Source organism: Apteryx rowi, unplaced genomic scaffold, assembly GCF_003343035.1.
Source record: "Apteryx rowi isolate R43461 unplaced genomic scaffold, aptRow1 scaffold_5, whole genome shotgun sequence".
Classification (NCBI taxonomy): domain Eukaryota; kingdom Metazoa; phylum Chordata; class Aves; order Apterygiformes; family Apterygidae; genus Apteryx; species Apteryx rowi.
In genome coordinates, this window is record NW_020450760.1 from 7040538 (window position 1) to 7057378 (window position 16841).

General features: G+C 40.9%; 1 protein-coding gene across 1 annotated transcript in view; it reads left to right on the forward strand.

Moving 5' to 3' along the window:
* The first annotated feature begins 1808 nt into the window (after positions 1-1808).
* The window catches only part of ITPK1 (inositol-tetrakisphosphate 1-kinase), a 122755-nt gene continuing 107722 nt past the window's right edge, over positions 1809-16841 (forward strand). The window contains exons 1-2 of the mRNA XM_026079455.1: positions 1809-1831; positions 2609-2633. Coding sequence (XP_025935240.1) covers positions 1809-1831; positions 2609-2633 — 48 coding nt within the window. The remainder of the gene's footprint in view (positions 1832-2608; positions 2634-16841) is intronic.

Here is a 16841-nt window from a genome sequence, read left to right on the forward strand (position 1 = left end):
GGCCTCCGTTCTTCGAGGGGCTCTGGGGTAGCCCTTTCCGAGACACTGAAACCTGGCGTATTTCAATGGCAGTCTGAGCTGTTCTGTTTACTCCAGGGCAGGCACAGCAAAAATGTAGCTGGTTTGGTTATTTTAAGTTTTAGCTTACAATACTTGGAATGCTTCTGAGTGGGCTGCTGCAGTTATTTACAAAGAAGCACTGCCTGCCTATTATTTCTTGTTTAACAATGATTTTCACACAGCTAAGCAAGATAAGACAATTTGACTGTTAACTCTTTCTCTACAACATTCAATTCGCCCTGCCATAACACTGTTAGAAGTATGCATCTGGCCAGCCTCAGGTGACTTTCTGCAGCAGTTTGCCATRCTGTAATGGCAGCATATAAATTGCCTGTCATTTACAGACTGCGGTTATCTGCAAGAGGGCTTTGAAATTCTCTGTAAGAGGTACTTGGTTTCATTTTCTTTTTAATTTCTGTGCTGAGCAATGGCAAGCTCTCTGTTGTGGGTGTGCAAGGCATGCTGCTTCTAGGCCAGAGAAACTCCAGACTTGGAAAGTGGAAGAAGGGAGCAATTTGTGTCATAGATGCTGATTGATTGCCTGTCCCTTTGGGCATCTTTGTAATGACCTTCCAAAAGAAAGACTTACTGTATTGGGCAGAAAACTGGAGGAGCCATTGTGTATTCAGCAGTGTGCAGCAGTTGCAGCTATGGACAACAACATAGTTGCTCTTAGATAGAAAGTCACTGTGGACAGATTTAGGCAGTCCTGCTCTGTGACCTCCTCAAAAAGGGCCTTTGGTTTTCACATATGAGTTTAGTAGGAATAAGGAAAAGAAATTCCAGGCTTGTACTTGCTGAGGCTTTTGATTCTTAGATTAAATTCCCTATGTCTTCAAAATGAAAAGATGGTTATAATATACTTAAATACTCTGCATACATTGGGAAAATAGCATGGAGTAGAGATGACTGGGCTTTTTGCCAGGGGTTCGGCTCTGCTCTCAAGACTAAAACAGAAATGTTCTGTTTTGCTTGATAACTTGTCAAATGCAATGACTGAGTTTTGCCTGGCTGTATGTACCTGAATCTCAATTCTCATACTGGCAGAGTAGACAAGCCATGTCTACAGATTTGCCTAAAATTGGCTGTGCCAATTGCAATTCTCAACATTTTGGTGTATGACAAACAGGCCTCTCCAGCGTCTTGTCCCTGGCTTTTCAGGATCACTAGAACTATTTGCTGTATGGCCAAAGCAACGTTCAAAGGGTTGTACCTTCCTGGCAAACCTTACGTATTTGGACTCTGCTTCTGCAGGAGCTGGAGTGATCACAAGTCTGTCTTTGAATCGAAGTCCAAGGATGCCTCTAAACTGTGGAGCAATGCACTCTGTGGTGTCCCCGCATCCAGATTCCCCACTGTCTAGAACAGGATATTGCAATATACTGTATTTCTCACTGTCACATACCTGCGTTTGTGTCTTGTTTTGCCCCCCAAAAAGCCCACAGCACTGGGGTTGGTGCATGTTCAGGGAGCTTGGAGGCTTGCTTAGGCTGGTAGGATGGGGCATACTTGCCCTACAGGGATGAAGCCGCATGTGTTCACTTGTGTGCTTGCTGGGGTAATTTATTAGCCTTTCCCTGGGCGCAGCTACACAGGAAAAGTAGGAACATGGTGCAGCAACCCCTCTGCTGGGGCCTGTGCAGTTAGGCCCGTTGGACATAGTGCCATACCACGTACCAGCTGGAGTCTCAAATAATTATATTTTTGAGGTGCTGTTCCCAGGATACACAGCCCATCTTGAGCGGTGGATGTGTGAGGATATATTCCGGATGTATGTGCGGCTGCAGTGGGATGACGCATCAGGGCAGGCACCGTAGCTCCAGGGCCATCTGTCTGCTCTGGAGCTGACCGGTGCCGGTATCTCTGCCTTGTGCCCCTTGGTGCCCTGTTTCCAGGGTTAGGCTGTGGAGCTGCCTGGATATCACTGTGCTTGTGATGAAGACAAGCCCTGGCACAACTTAAAAGTTTTCTTGGGAAAGGTTACTTGATAGATGTAAATCACTCAGGATCTGTGTAGCTCTGGGAAGCGTTCTGTGTACCAAGAAGTTGCGGGTAGGGCAAGGCTGTAAGCAGGAGAGATGACATCAGTGTGCTGTGTTCATTCTCACTGACGTTTAGACATGCGTCTTTGGATCCAAATCAGAGAAGATTTGTCAAGCGCATGGAATGTTCTGTGGTGCAGGTTGCACACTGTGGGGGCAGAGGAGAAACGAAGAGCAAAGGCAGAGTGATTCAAACTGAGATGCTCGCTGCCTAACATCACCCACTTCCTACCTCTGCTCACCTGGCAGCTGTGTCAGCCCCAGCAGTGTAGCTGCTTAGTATGCAGCTTGCGTCGCTTCTGAGGTCGTGATTCAGAAGCTGCTGAAGTGCTTCATAGACAGGGATGAAATTGAACAAGTGCTTTCCTGAATTTGAATCAGGTACATTAGTGCAGATTTTTATTGTTTGCATTCTAGTGTGAAGCAACCCTTTTTCATTAGTGTTTGATTTATATTTTCCCCACGTTTCCCAAAATAACCCTTCCTTTTTTTCTTTTCTTTTCCAGGAAAAGAGGAGTAGAAGTAGTGCAGGTGAGTAAAAACTCCATTCAATTTTTTCTGTTTTCTTATAAAGAAGGTTTACTGGATTTAAATGCTGCCATTCATCTGGATTGAATTATTTTTCTTTCTTTTCCATTCACTTCTCTGGTGTTGCTCAGGTACCATTTTTGGAAAAAAATGTGTCCCTTTTTGCTGAGTGTATGTGAGTTGAACCCTTCTAGTCTTGGGGTCAGCATGTGCACTGGTGAAAGTGAGGATGCAGTTAGGCTTTTCTTGTCTCTGTTAACTAATAAGATCTGATAGTTAATTAGGTGATGTTAATCTGTGTTTATTGCATTTAAGGAGAGTCAGGCTTAGCAGAAACAGGAGCTGTCCTTTAAAAGAAACCATGATGGAAGGAATGTTCTTGCAACCCAGCGAGCAGAGAAATGACACTAAAGTGCCTTGGAGTTTTAGTGCATCTACTGATGAGTTCAGATGTTGGCTACATTTTCTGTTTGCCAGGTCCGAATGGTCATATTTCACACAACATGTTACTTAAAGGATAGCGGCACCTTGGGAAAGGAATTATGTTTCTGTGACAGCTGTGTTTGTGTGAATAACACCTCAGAGCACTGTAGCCCTAAAAGCTCGAAGGGGAGGTGTGCTTTTTCTTCTGGCTTATTTTGTGTAGCTTGAAGAGCTGCATGTCACAGGTTTCGTTCTTGCCGATGCTTAACCTAATGCTCATTTTACACACTAAGGTGGTCAGTGTGTTCCCCACAAGTAAGTGTTTTGGGGTAACTCAGTAGCACAGCTGAAACTCCCTCAATAAAGAGAGAGAAGAGGGAGAAGAGAACAATGTGCTGTGAGCCACTGGTAGTGGATATTGCTCTAAAGTCCATGTGAAATATGCTTCTCAACACCAGCAGGGAGTAGGAGAAAGGCACTTAAAAATTTGGAAAAATCAGGCCATGTAATTTTAAAGAATCCACTATCAAAAAGGTTTTTAAACAATTTTCACTGCTAGTTAAGTTGGAGAATGTCCCTTTCAGGAATATGTGATTATATGAGAACTGTGTGACATTACAAGGAAAGAGAGGGCATATACTTTAATGGCTGGATTTAACCATACTTCTAGTACTCTTTCACAACCACAGGGTCATTTTCCTTGCTTGTACCTCCTATTGCCTAGAGCTAAGGAGCAGCTTCTTTCATCCAGTCTGATGTGGTGCCTCCAGATTGATGAATACAAGCAGCATTTGCTAAGCACAGCTTCACAAGCAGCACAAGGAGAAAGCTAGCCTGTGTTTGTGTTGGAATCATCTATGACACACTATTATTTCAATAATACCCCACAATCTGGTGTCTGCATTTGTGCCCATATGAGATGAATTCAATGCTGCTTCCATTAGCTGAGCAGATTCCATTTTATCTTGTGGGTTAAAAGTTGCTGCCCTTCAATGTGTTACTTTAATTAGTATTTGCTATAGCAGTGTATGCAGGGAACACAAATTAATTTGTTGTTGCTGATGTTTGTGTAGCTTAATTGCTAGTCATCGGATAGACAAAAATAATTGGAAAGGATTTCTTTATTGAAAGAGCATGTTGGGAAACATTTGGACAGAACTGAGTAGGACTTTGTATAAAGGTACTTCACGGTTTCAGATTTCGCAGCATAGTGAAGATGCCAGACCAGCCTCTATGGGGAATCTGTGCCCTAAAGGCATACTTCAACACTAATGCCTACTGCTCTCCTGGAACAGGATGGATGGCTGTGCACTATCACCTCTGGCCTATCACATGCCCATTGCTTTCCTATTACCTGATATTTCATATTACCATATTACTTGCAGCCAGTAGGGGATGTATCAGAAATGTGCTCTTTTCCCCATCCAGCGTTACTAAGAAAGCTTAGCCGTCCTTGCCTTGCATGATGCCTTGCACTAGCCCTGCTCCTGGATGAGGCGTGCCTTGGGGTTATCTGCCGGACAAAGTTTATTTGACAGAAGGAATATTGTTTCCCTGTGTTAAGCAACAGGGGKTTTTTTTGATTTAATGATTTAATCCCCCTTCTCACCCTTTAAGGAACATATCCTGTTGTGAGCTGTCTCAAGAGAAGCCAGCTTTTACACCTGACAATAGGCAAGTAACTTGAAACACAAAAATATACAGGCTGTTTATCTGTGTTCCTGTTTACATAAATTCAGAAACTTTCTGAATGCATTTTAGCATGTTTATATAAATGGATGTGCTTTCCAGTAAAAAGCAGTGAGTCAGAAAGTAACATTCAATTACTGGTTTCCAGATACAAAGCAGTGATGGGCAAGACAGGTATGTATTGACTTCTGTGAACAGACATCATTTTTTTCTTTCCCTAAAATGTTGTGCAAGAGCAGGAAAGATCTTCCTACTAGGAGAAAGTAAGTCTTCAGTAAGCACTTACATGATTTGTTTCCTTCATGCAGTGAGAGATTAAGATGGTCCTCTCTCCTTTACCTAGACTAATGAAATCCTCTTATTTTGCTTTCTTATGGTAAATTCCAGTGTACAGATTAGCAATGAGCTGCTATTGGACAGCCATTAAGATTCTGTGACTTGTGTTCAAGTTCTGCATTTTTGTCTTGACTCAAATTTTTAGTTCCAGCAGAAAGAGTAGAGCTTTATTATTACTTAGTTGGGAAACTTGCATCCTCTGAAGAGAAGTAGCGCAAGAGTAGGACTAGCAGTGAGATGCTAAGCAAGCATCTTCCTGTATCCAGGAGTAAGACATTTATTCAAGCACCAGATTGAAAACAAAGAAAGAACCTCTAAGCTTGCATGGTGAAAAGTAATTAGTTTGTTAGAAATACTGATTTAATTTACATAATAAGAATTCATTGTGAACTCTATGCACAGAAGCTGAAATGCGTGACGTTATTATTTCATACAGTTGAATAACATCCATCAAGCTAGTTGGCTTAAAAGATAGTGCAGTAGATGAACCAAATAAAAAGCTTTCCAGGTTATGAGATTCCCAAAGACAATGTGAGTCTAAGCCTACACCCAAACATTTGAGAGCCTTGGGTCTGTGCTGAAGTGGTTACCACATTTCTTTTCTTCCAGCGGGCAATGGCAGAACTGTGAGTAGCAGCATCTTTCAGATTTGGAGATGTTTTGAATATAAACTTGTTTTCTGCAGCTTAAATGCAAGTCACTGAGGCAGCTACAAACCAATGTTATATTGCAAGACACAACAAACAAATGTCTTCCTGGCTTTTAAATATGGGCTGTTAACTGAACAGACTGCCATGCCTTGTGGCAGGTCACTTATCTGATTTTAAGTAGGCATCACCACAGTATCAGAGTGCTTTTTGAATTAGGGTCCTTACCATTTTTGTACCCTGTGAAGGATGAAGGAAGTACTCTTGTTCCACTTACACAAGAGGGAAGCTGAGGCATAAAAAGACTGCAGGATGTGTCCAAGATCATATAGGGAAACGTGTTGCTGCACAGCCCCCGTGGTGGTGTGGGATCTGTGGTGTGCATGGTGCGTGTTACAACTGCGGTTGTCTCCGTACATGTGTGGGGCTGTGCTTTGCCCAGTGTAGAGGCTTCTCCATGCTGTCCTGTGGGGCCCGAAGGGAAGAGCAGAGCAGAGCAAGTGAAGGTATTCAGCAGATCTGATGCAAGTGCTGTGCTGCTGGCTTTCTTCCAACGAAAGGCTGCACTGGTTCAGCGGGATAGAAGCTTAAGGCTGCATTTAAAGTATTCTGGTTGTAACACTCGTGTGATTGCTGTGGCAGTTCTTGTATATCCCCTTAAAGAGACACGAAGGGACAGGCCAGTCAGAGCCATAGGGTGCTCTCTTGGTGTCTGGGGCATTCCCCACCATCCCCTCCTCTTCCTTTGCCCGCTCCTCCGGCCTCTTGCAGCTGCCCGCTCAGCTGGAGCAGCTTGAGCAGGCAGCAGCTGCAAGGGGCCCGGGGAGGGTTGCCAATGCCCTGAGCAGGTGACAGATAGGACTGAAGCCCCGTCTGCCAGCGCTTGCGGGGCATGCGCTGGGGCAGGGAGTTCCTGCGCTGGTCTAGGGATGGCTTTCCGGTCAGTGCTTAAGTAGAAGCGTTTCTTAAGAATTTCCTTTATCAGTCTTTCGAGGGAAAGAGTGGCCCTGAAGTTATGCAGTGCTTGTCTAATGAGGCATTAGCGCTAAAACGTATTTATTTTCTAGTAATGGAGTCTAATGCTGATGGGTTTTGGAGTAGCTTTTTAAAAAGTAAAGCAGATTTTGATCTTCTTTTAGTAAAAGCATGGTTTTGTTCAGTCTTGCCCTCCCCCCACCCCCTCACCCAAATTAATGGAGGGCCAAATTCAGAATTGCAAATTGACAGTGCTACTTTAACCAGTAAAGTAACCTGTGTCTTACGACTTTTTATACTAGTGAGGAAAAGAGAGAACATCTCCATATGCCTTGTTTTTCAGGAAAAATCTGTTTGGCATAATTTGAAGAATGTAAGAYTGAAAACCTGCAGTGAAGTGGAAATCATCACAAGTACCTCCGATGGGGACATGCATTTATTTTTGTTTCACAAGCTATGCAAATCCAGAATAATTAGCTGCAGCCCTTTGGCTTCTGACAAATTGCCAGTTCAGTCTTTGTGTGTGACAAAGTTTGGAGCCTTCGTATTTCTCGCAACTTCAAAGCTGTTTCAAGCATTTCTACACCCAAGCTTTCCTAAAGCTCTAGTTTATGTTTTCCTATTTTAAAATAGTTAAGATTTCTTATTTTTGGTTCTAATAAACAGTAACACTCTCTTTTATCTTAGAAAGATGTTCTAGTCAGTTGGCTACAAAAGTGGGATTAGTCATTGTATTTCAAGCTGCAGATTTTTTTTTAATAGCAATGGGATATGGAGGGCAACATGTTTTTCAGTGTGGAACAGCTGATTGTAGTAGTTACAATGGTCTAGGCTGCTGTTTTGTTTTCCTTTTTTTCCAACTCTCTGGGAATTCAGATATTTGAAATCTTTTACTTTTGAGAAGAAAACTGTCCTTTGAGCTGTGGGTTTTGCTGAAGACTGTGAAGGAAAACGGAGGGTCCCCTCCCCCCCTTTTAAATCTTCAATCAAAGTAAAATACCGATGAYAACAGTTTCCACTAATTGTTGCCAGGGAACAGTTGTTTTCTTGAAATGTGGAGAGGTTTATTTTCATATGAAGTATTAATGGAATAAGCTTGTAACAGCAATGTCTAACCAAGAAAAGGGAGCTTATAAAATATATATCCAATAGCATATACAGAAAGATGTGACTGGAAAGCTTCCAAAGCAAGCAGGGTTGTTGAGAAGTTGGAGAGCTGGCTCTCTAGTACAGGGAGAAGAAAGTTTATTTTTACTTGCATGCCAGCCTCTTAGTAAAGTGCATGTTCTTTTGGGTATGGCAGTCAGTGCTTGCCCTCAATGCATTTTTGGAAATGATAATGAAAAAGCCCTCCAGCCCTCTCCAGTCTGGATTATGTAGATGCTTTGCACGTGCTTGAAGGTGAGGGCTGCTGGATGCAATCCTGAAGAGATACTGRTACTGTTTAGCTTTGGTGTTCCACAGACAGCCCTAAATGTTACATTTTGGATGTCTCAGAGTGGGTCTTCCAAAAAAAATTGTAATCACAGAATCATACATTACAGCTTCATCCCCCCAGAAGAAAATGGGACTGTGGAAAAACAAATCCCAAGCAGAATCCTTTCTCTGGTCCTTCTCAATGGTGCAGGGGTYCTTCTGTGCAAGACCACCTTGGTACCTAACAAGCAACATTGCTCAGCCAGAAGCGCAGGATCCAGTGCAGGGAGAGATGGTTTTTGGCATGTTGAGAGACATTGTATCAGCAGGCTGATCAGCCAGGTACAGCCTGGTCCTTTCTGGTCCATTGGGGCAGAAGAATAAATACACCTTTGCTGGGGAAGGGAACACTACAGAGGATTAAATAGATTAAATAAGTAAGCACTTATTCTTTAAAAATGAGACAAAGTAAGCCAAACAATCACAATTTTAGGTATTTCTGCTTTATTTTACTGTCGGTGTATGAATGAGAGAACCCTCAGGTAGACTTTGTGGCTCAGAGGTGTAAAGTCTGACTGATTTGGTTTGATTTCTTTTGATTCTGAATCCCGCTGTCCCTAAACAAGGTGTGGCTTCCAAAATCATTCTCAGAAAGCAGAGTGAAAACATTACTAAGATTTAGAAATCTGTAACTAATATGTAATGAATGGCTTTCAGGTTTGAGCTTGTCCTGCTTTGGCACATGGAGCCTGCTCTGCCCAACTCCTTTGTCTTCTACTGCCACCTTGGTAGGTATGTTGTGAGGAGACAGCAAAACTTCATAGGGCTGAAGGCTGTGAGTTGGGATATCCTGGGTGGAATCCCAGTACCTTTGGGAGGTCTGCCAAAGGTTTGGCGGCTATAATGGGACTGAAATTGCACTGGAGATTTGTTTTGCTTTGTCACTGGCTACAGGCATTTTGGGCAACTCCCTTAAAAATTCTGCCTCCATTAGCTAATTAAGGTAATCTTCCATGTTATGCAATGCCATTTAAATTGTTCGAAAAAAGAAAAAAAGCTTTGAGATATCTGCATGGAAGAGGTGTAGAGTAAATTCAGTGTGAAGGGACACATGGAGCATTAGTGGGTGCTGTAACTTCTGAAAATTGCTGTATATAATACTTTCTTTGTCATCAGCAGACAAGCGTCTTCTCAAATACAAATGTGAACTGCAAAACTTCATAAGTCTTTCCTCAAGAAACAATAGGAATAAAAACAAGATCTTGAAGGAAAAGTTGGCTCTTATGCTAGGGAATAAAGCTCTGTGTTTGCCTCCTTTTGACTAGGAATATTTTGCAGCCTTAGTCTTTGCGGAAAATGGCAATTAGACATTGTTTTTATTAATCATGATTGCTACAGTGGTGCCTATAGGCCAACAAAGAACAGGCTTTAATTTTGGACTGCATTAAACAAGAGGATTATTTGTCTCACTGGATGCAGGTGTTATAATATAGTACCAAAGCAGGCACGTGGAGTGTGTTTAGAGACACGTAACTCAGGAAATGCCTTTTTTTAATTTAAAAAAAAACAAAAAAAACTTATTTGTGGTTTGCCGAAACTGCAGAGCATATGCTGTAGTGCAAGTATGCAGGCAGCTCTTTTGAACTCTGCTTCAAAACTTTTGTGTAGGAAGGATGGGAAGGTGATTTGATACAATTCCAGGGTTGACTGTACCTCTGAACCTGAAATAAGCTCTCAGGTCTGAGTGCATGATCCTTTGTCAGTCTGGGGGTGAAACCATGCAATCCCCCCACTCCAAGAGAGCTGCGAGCTCCTGACCGTGACAGTAGTTGTGACCCTGTCTTCAGGCCAGGGGTTTAGTTCCACAGAGACAATGATGTTCCTTTGGGAGCAATGATGGTATCCGTCATAAAGCTAAGATTTACTTGCTTAGAACAAAAGCTTTATAGAAAGAACATCATAAAAACAACAAAACATATTATTTGTCTGCCTTTCTTGTTCATTGGGGATGCTGGGAGGTTTAAACTTCCTGTGGACTCTGCAGAAGACCAGGGGAGGCTGGGAAAGTCTTCTGCTGTGTGCTGTTGACTCTTCCTTCCTCCAGCTTCTGCAAAAATGACTTCCTTCTTTGATCTCAGCTGTGCCCTGAGATACTTGCATCTGGAGATCCATTATACTGCATTCTTGTTTGCTCTTCTGTCATTTCACAATTAAATCAAATAGATGTATTCATATTACAAGAATGCAGAATATTCTAATAAAACTTGCTACTTAAAGACATTATGTTCTAAACCTAGGTTTCTTAGGTTTTACTGTATTTGGTCTTTAGCCTCAAGTTAAAGAAGCTCTTAACATAGGTACCATATTTTAAAACAGGACACATTCAAACACAGTGAAGCCTGAAAATGGTTTCCTAAATCTGATTTTCTTCATGGAGTTATAGTAGAAAAAAGAAATTTAAACCTGAAATCAGAACAGCTGATCTTCAGATTTTTTTTGCAAGGGGCACTGTGTTTTAAAAATGATGTCTTTTACTAGTAAGAAAATTCATCATTCAATTAACTCTGCATTATTGGTGGAAGGATTTTTTTTTTTTTTTTTTTTTTTTTTTTTTTTTAGCAATAGCATAGACCTCCTTTTGCTGCATATCTAAAGGTAGGCAGACCAGACAGATATGGTTTCTGCACATGCTGTAGATGTTTTCCATGCCTTTGGTTGCTATTTTGCAATATTTTTCTTTTTATAAAACCTAAAATATTGTTGGAAAATACTTATGGTCTTTTTGATAATTTATTTTTAAGCATAGTTTTTGTTTAGTATTTGAGAATATTTACTGCTAAAGGTGACTTTGCACTGCTGACCAAAAGCAGTGCAATTAATAACTTAGGATGGGAATTGTTCAGTGTAGCCTCTCAGCCTGAGGAACATAGGAGAAATCCAGGAAAAATTAAGATCCAGGAGAATTTAACATGATTACAAGTATACTTTCTTCAAAGTGAGGTAGAAGTGGCATCCCCAAAATGTGCTTCTTTTTTAACATGAGGTCACATTTATGGAAAACTTGAGAGCTGCTTTTTCTTTTATCCCTCTTCTCTCATATAACTTGTCAGAAGGGAAGATAGCTGTTGCAGATTCCTAGATGAGGTTACTGTGGTTCTCTGTTGGCTAAACAGGCAGCAAGGATGGGCCAAGCATGGATAACAGATGGATCAAAACAGTTGTTAAGGATGTGATGTGATCTATACTAAGCGGTCTTGCAGTAAGTGGCCCCTCCTTTTGCAAAGCTCTTTTCAAAGAGGCGATTCGGGCCAGGAGCTTTCTTTGCATAGACTATATAGGGGAACTGGAGATGGAAGCATGCATTTTTCAATCTGAGGTTGCTTCAATAAATGATAGTTGCCTCATTTAATTTCCTGATAGGCGTGCTTCCCTGAATGAAAGGGTTTTTGTATAATTTAAAGTTGCTCTACATACTAACTTACATGTATATCATGTCTTCATTTGAGTAATTGTTTGTTATAAGGTGTTATTACTTTAGTAGTTAGTGAAGACTTTTTTCTTCTTTCTTTTTTTTCCCATCCCGGCATCTTGCCAAAGTGGAAACAAGTTATTTACAGTGTTTTGACAGAATCATCTAAAGACGGGATGGAAAAGATGCCATACGGACTGAGCTAATACTGTAAGAGACTGAAATGTAAGGGAAACAACTGTTGCAGTGGAATTTTTGGCCAACTTTGCAAAGACAGAAAAGCTTTTTAGTTTTGTTTTTATAGTAAATTGTTGATTGGAGCCAAGAGCTTCCTTACTCCAGGGTCTAAGTGCATCTGAAAATGTTTTTCTTTGTGCAGGAATCTTCATTGCACAACTCTGCTGTTCTGTAACCTTAGCAGCATAGAATTACTGTGTTAAAATTGCTCATTGACTTACTGATTGCAAAGATTAGAGCACAAGCTAACTGCTGTCTATAGAATTTATGTTGATTGCAGAGAGATCGTTTGTACTTTAGGTTAGCTTGGAAAATGTTCTTTCCTGTGACCTAGATGAGCTTATCTTGTAATACCCTTTCCTTTATGATAACATCCTTAAGTGGCTGAAAAAAGAACTGCAGCCATAAAAGGGAAAAATGTATAACTTTTTCTTTTTAACTTTAAGTACAAAGCATTTTGAAACAAAATCAAAGCAGATTAAATGTTCATAAGCCTGCTGTGATGACTTGCATACCATTCAAGCCCTTAATGTCTGGCTTATCAGTGAACTAAGTGACTAAAAAGGAGGAGAGATAGCATTTGCTCCCTTCTGGCGACAGATCCTCCCACCGGTCCCTGTTCCTGATTGTTGTTCTACCTCTAAGCCAAAAGGACAGGTTAGTGTTGCTGGTGGGTTTCAAACATTGAAACTCCTGAACTGGCCAGAGGACCTTGTTCCTGCCAGCAGTGCACTGCCCTTGCACTGTTTTCAGTTTCTGCTGGATTAGAAAACTACACCCCAGTTCTGAGTCTTGCATACAGGTGTGTTGAATGTTGAAGCTCTTTTCTGCTTTTTTTTTTTGATAAAAGCAGTTTTGTATTTTTTGCTGTGATTGTTTTGTCTTAGATGTTACTGGCTACTGGATCTCTTCTTACCTTCTTTAACCTATTTGTATGGTTAGATCAGTGCAGCTCTTCGATTTCCTTTTGTGATCCCTAAAATCTGGATCTCTTGGACTGGGTCTGTAGAAATGGATGCACACAAAAGCTGTATTTGCTTTGCTAGCACTATGAGCTGTGTAGTTGTGATAGCGCTGTGCCAGAGCTAGCATGGCTGATCTCTAATGTTGTTTGCAGCTACCAGGACCAGAACATGTTCAGTCTATCCAGTATAGTCCGTGACATAGCCTTACAGTGCCATTTACAGGTTGGTTGTTTTGGCATCGTCTTTCTTATTTAGGACACTCAGCACTTTGTACAGCAGCTCAGTGCTTTATATTTATTTCTGCACTGGTATAAAGCAGGTCCAGCCACAGTATTGTACAAGGAAGGAATGAGGATACCAAGACACCTTAATGGTCAGTGATAGTTGGTTTGTGTTGTGAAAGTTAAAGCGAGCGCGTGGAAATATGTTTCCTAGCTCTGTCTGCAACTTTTGAGTTCTCGAGTGTGGGTTTTTAATTTTTTTTGTGACAAAGTTTTAGCTCAGTCACTAAGGATGTTTTGATAGTATCTTCAGTAGATTTACTTTTCTCATGCTCCTGACGCTGCTTACGAAGTCCCTGTTCTGCCAACCTATGTGCATCCTCGCCCTTGTGTGCAGGGAGGACCTCTTCAGCCAGTAATGGAGGTGGGAGTGCCTTACGTTAGCCCTGGCTGAACCCCAAGAACAGAAGTGCCATGCTTGCAGGGCGAAACTGGAAGAACAGGTTGTTCGGTTTGGTGGAGGGGCTGAGCATGAACTGAAGATGCTTCAAGGAGGCAAGTGTGGCCAACCCAGGGCTCCTGAGCCACCTGGGACTTGCAAGCTCCTAAGCCATGGTCATATCGCATGAGCTGTGCTGATCCAGAATTAGCTGAGGTTATTGTGGGGTGTCTTGTGCTTGCTTAAGAGCCAGGAAGGGATCTGCTCTGTATTTTTATGGTTCTCAGTTGTGTGTCTCTTGTGACGTGTCTTGAAGAAGCTGGAGAATTGCTGTTTCAGAGCCTTGGGGTTTCCGTGAGCAGGGTCTGCACTTATGTCTTGGAGGAGAAACATTCTGATAGTTGAAGGATTTTTAAATCTAGCAGGTAAATCCAGAAAGACCCAGAGGCTAAAAGCTGAAGCTTTACAAATTCAAACTGAAAATGAGCCAGGAAGATTGGCTGTTTTTACAGTGGGATAACTGATCCTCAAGCAACTCGCAAACTGAGCTGACAGACTCTTAACTTGATCGTTTCAAGGGAAAATAAGCTGGGGAGTCGTTTTTGTTTTAACAAGTACATGATGGGGCACCTGAAGCTGATAGTCAGTGCAGGAATTGATAAGTTTCCAGAACTTTCTTGTGTAGGAGGTCAAGCTGTGGATTTAATGTAATGTTAGTCCATTTTGGCCTTTTCAGATTGAGGAATGTGATTGCTTTTGCCTTTTCCTTAGTACTGAATATTCCCTGTTTTTGAGGATTGCTTTATAACTGTTGTCAGAGACCCTTATGGAAGGGGAACAGTTTAACTCTGTTTACAGCATATCTAGTTTGTAAGTAATACTATGTTGGCTTTTTTTGCGTTGCATAAGGAATTGCAGTGTAAATACTGCATAACCATGCATGAAAAATAATCTGTGCATGGAAATGCTGTCTGGAAGGTTGTCTTTGTTACTGCCCGGATATATCTATTTGTAGCCAAGTTTTGGTGCAGTAATACCATCAAGTTAATGTTTAAAAGCAGGGCTAATAGAGAGTTTACTTCATATTCAGTAGGTAGGATTACCAAGCATAGTTGGTGGTGACTGTGAATTTTAATTTCTTGTACATTTTTTTTTTTTTTAATTGATGTGCTGCACCTTTATTGACTTGGTCAGGGTTGTTTATGATTTTGTCTGAAGAACTTTGTGTGTTTGCAGAGGATTGCTCAGCAGTAGCCTATGGCACAGTGAGGTTGGCTGTAACATGCTCAAGCTAGGATGATGAACCATAAAACAATGAGGAACACACCCAGAAACAGCAAATAAATAGAAATTTAGAGCAAAACAAAGCAGCTGACCTGCTGAAGAGTTTTACATTTCTTTGGGGCACAGTTTGTAAAGTGATTTGCTTCTGAGATTTTACTTGCATGTTTGTCATCCTGATATAATGATACTCTGCTTCTGTAGATGTTCATGTGATGTCTGCAGCTGTTGTAAAGGAGCATTTCCCAAGTATTTAAAATAGGAGCAACTCTTTGATATTAAAACAACTTGCATCTTAATTTGTTAAATCTTTTTAATTAATCTTTCACCAAGTGATATCTATTTTTTGTATCAAACAGAGACAGTATGAAATTGATCCATAAGGAATCTAAGTACTCAGGAAGGGCTTGGGATCTAGACATGTATCCTGACTTATGCTTATGCTGTAAGACTTTGCTGTTTCTATGTCCTAATAATCAGCATTTCTTTCCCAAATTGTATGGGTGGTAGTTTTGTTTTTGTTTTTTTATATCAGGAGAGATCATAAGTTCAGGGCTGAATTTCTGCATACTTCAGGCCATTTATTATTGTATATTGAGATGAACAATTGCTTGACTTAAATGACCCATCTTGTATTGGAGGTGAAAGCTGAATACAGTCTGAAAGCATTTTCTTTTTTTTAAAATTGCCCTCAATCATGGGACATGCCCCACATCAGTGTCTGGTGGGTGACAGTAACTTGACAGGCACATAATAAATTTTAGAGTGCTTATGGATTTTGTTTGTTTATTTTTCCCCTCAAAAGTTTGAGTGGCTGTTAGTAGATGGGGGGGGGGAAATGTTGAGTGTTGAAAGACATGCTTTATTTATTTATTTTTAACAATTCTTAATGCTTCTGCAATGTGGGTTGAAGAAACTTTACCATTTCTTGAGCTTTTAGAGAAAGAACCAAATTGCAATATTTGCATCTAGTGTTAACTGAGTTTTAAAGGAGTTTGGGTATGAATTTCAGATTTTAGTGGAAAAGGTGAGATTTTGTTGGCATTCAGTTTTTTGATGCCGGTATTCCTGCAGTCACTTCCAAATTCTTAGTCCCATGACCTTAGAATCCGGTGTCTTCAGGGAGGAGAAAATGAGGTATGTTATTATCTTGCTTGGAAAAAATCTTATGTAAAATATGCTGTCATTGTAAGGAGGGTATGAAGATAATGCTGAGCATGAGCAGTGATGTTCTTAATTAAAACAGAGAGGTTGATTTAATGAAGGACCTTGAATCTATTTAATCAATTCCTGCCTTACCCTGCCATAAGATAAACCTGTAAGTTGTAACAGTTCAGCATGAGGATGGTCTCTTGAATTGTCTCTGCCCCTTTATAAAAGCAAGAGTGTGACTATAATATATTTTAAGTCAGAGAGTCTGAGATCTCTAGGGGTAGCCCAGTTGATTGACTTGAAGGTTGTGATGCTGCAAGCTTTAAATTCAGTGCACTACAGATGATGAAGTTCTCACATCACTATGTTGTCAAGGTCATGGATTTATCTGAGATAAACCAGCTATAAGGAGGTAGGGCAGGTTGTGCCTTGACACATGTAGCCTGTTTTGGGCAGGGTTATCACACAGACTGTTTAACCTGACGGGGTAGGTCAAACCAAAGGTGGCTGTCTTGTTCCATGCATGGCATAAAGAGATTATCTAAGGTTGTGCTCTCCTTTCTGCAGATGTTTGTAGAAGTCAGGGAGTTGAAAAACCTACATTTGTGATGGGAATGAGAAGGCATTAATTGTGGTTAGAGCTTTCAGTTCTTTAATTGCCCTCATTGCACTTCTTTGTATGCAAGAGCACATACAGTGTTTCCTATGATTTTGGTCTGTTTTTCTGGGACTATATACTAGACTTTTTTCTCTTGTCTGATTTCTCTGGGCGGCCATGGACACCTATCTACTTTAATATTTATTTTCTCATTTGTTGTCATATTTCACCTATTCCAAAAGCTGTGCCTCAGACCAAGAATAAATGAGTGAAAAGATAAACCCTATACAAGCTAATTTTACAAGTAAAGGCCATTAAAATAAACTATTGTTTGTGTGTATACTTTGTTAATCCTAACACTAG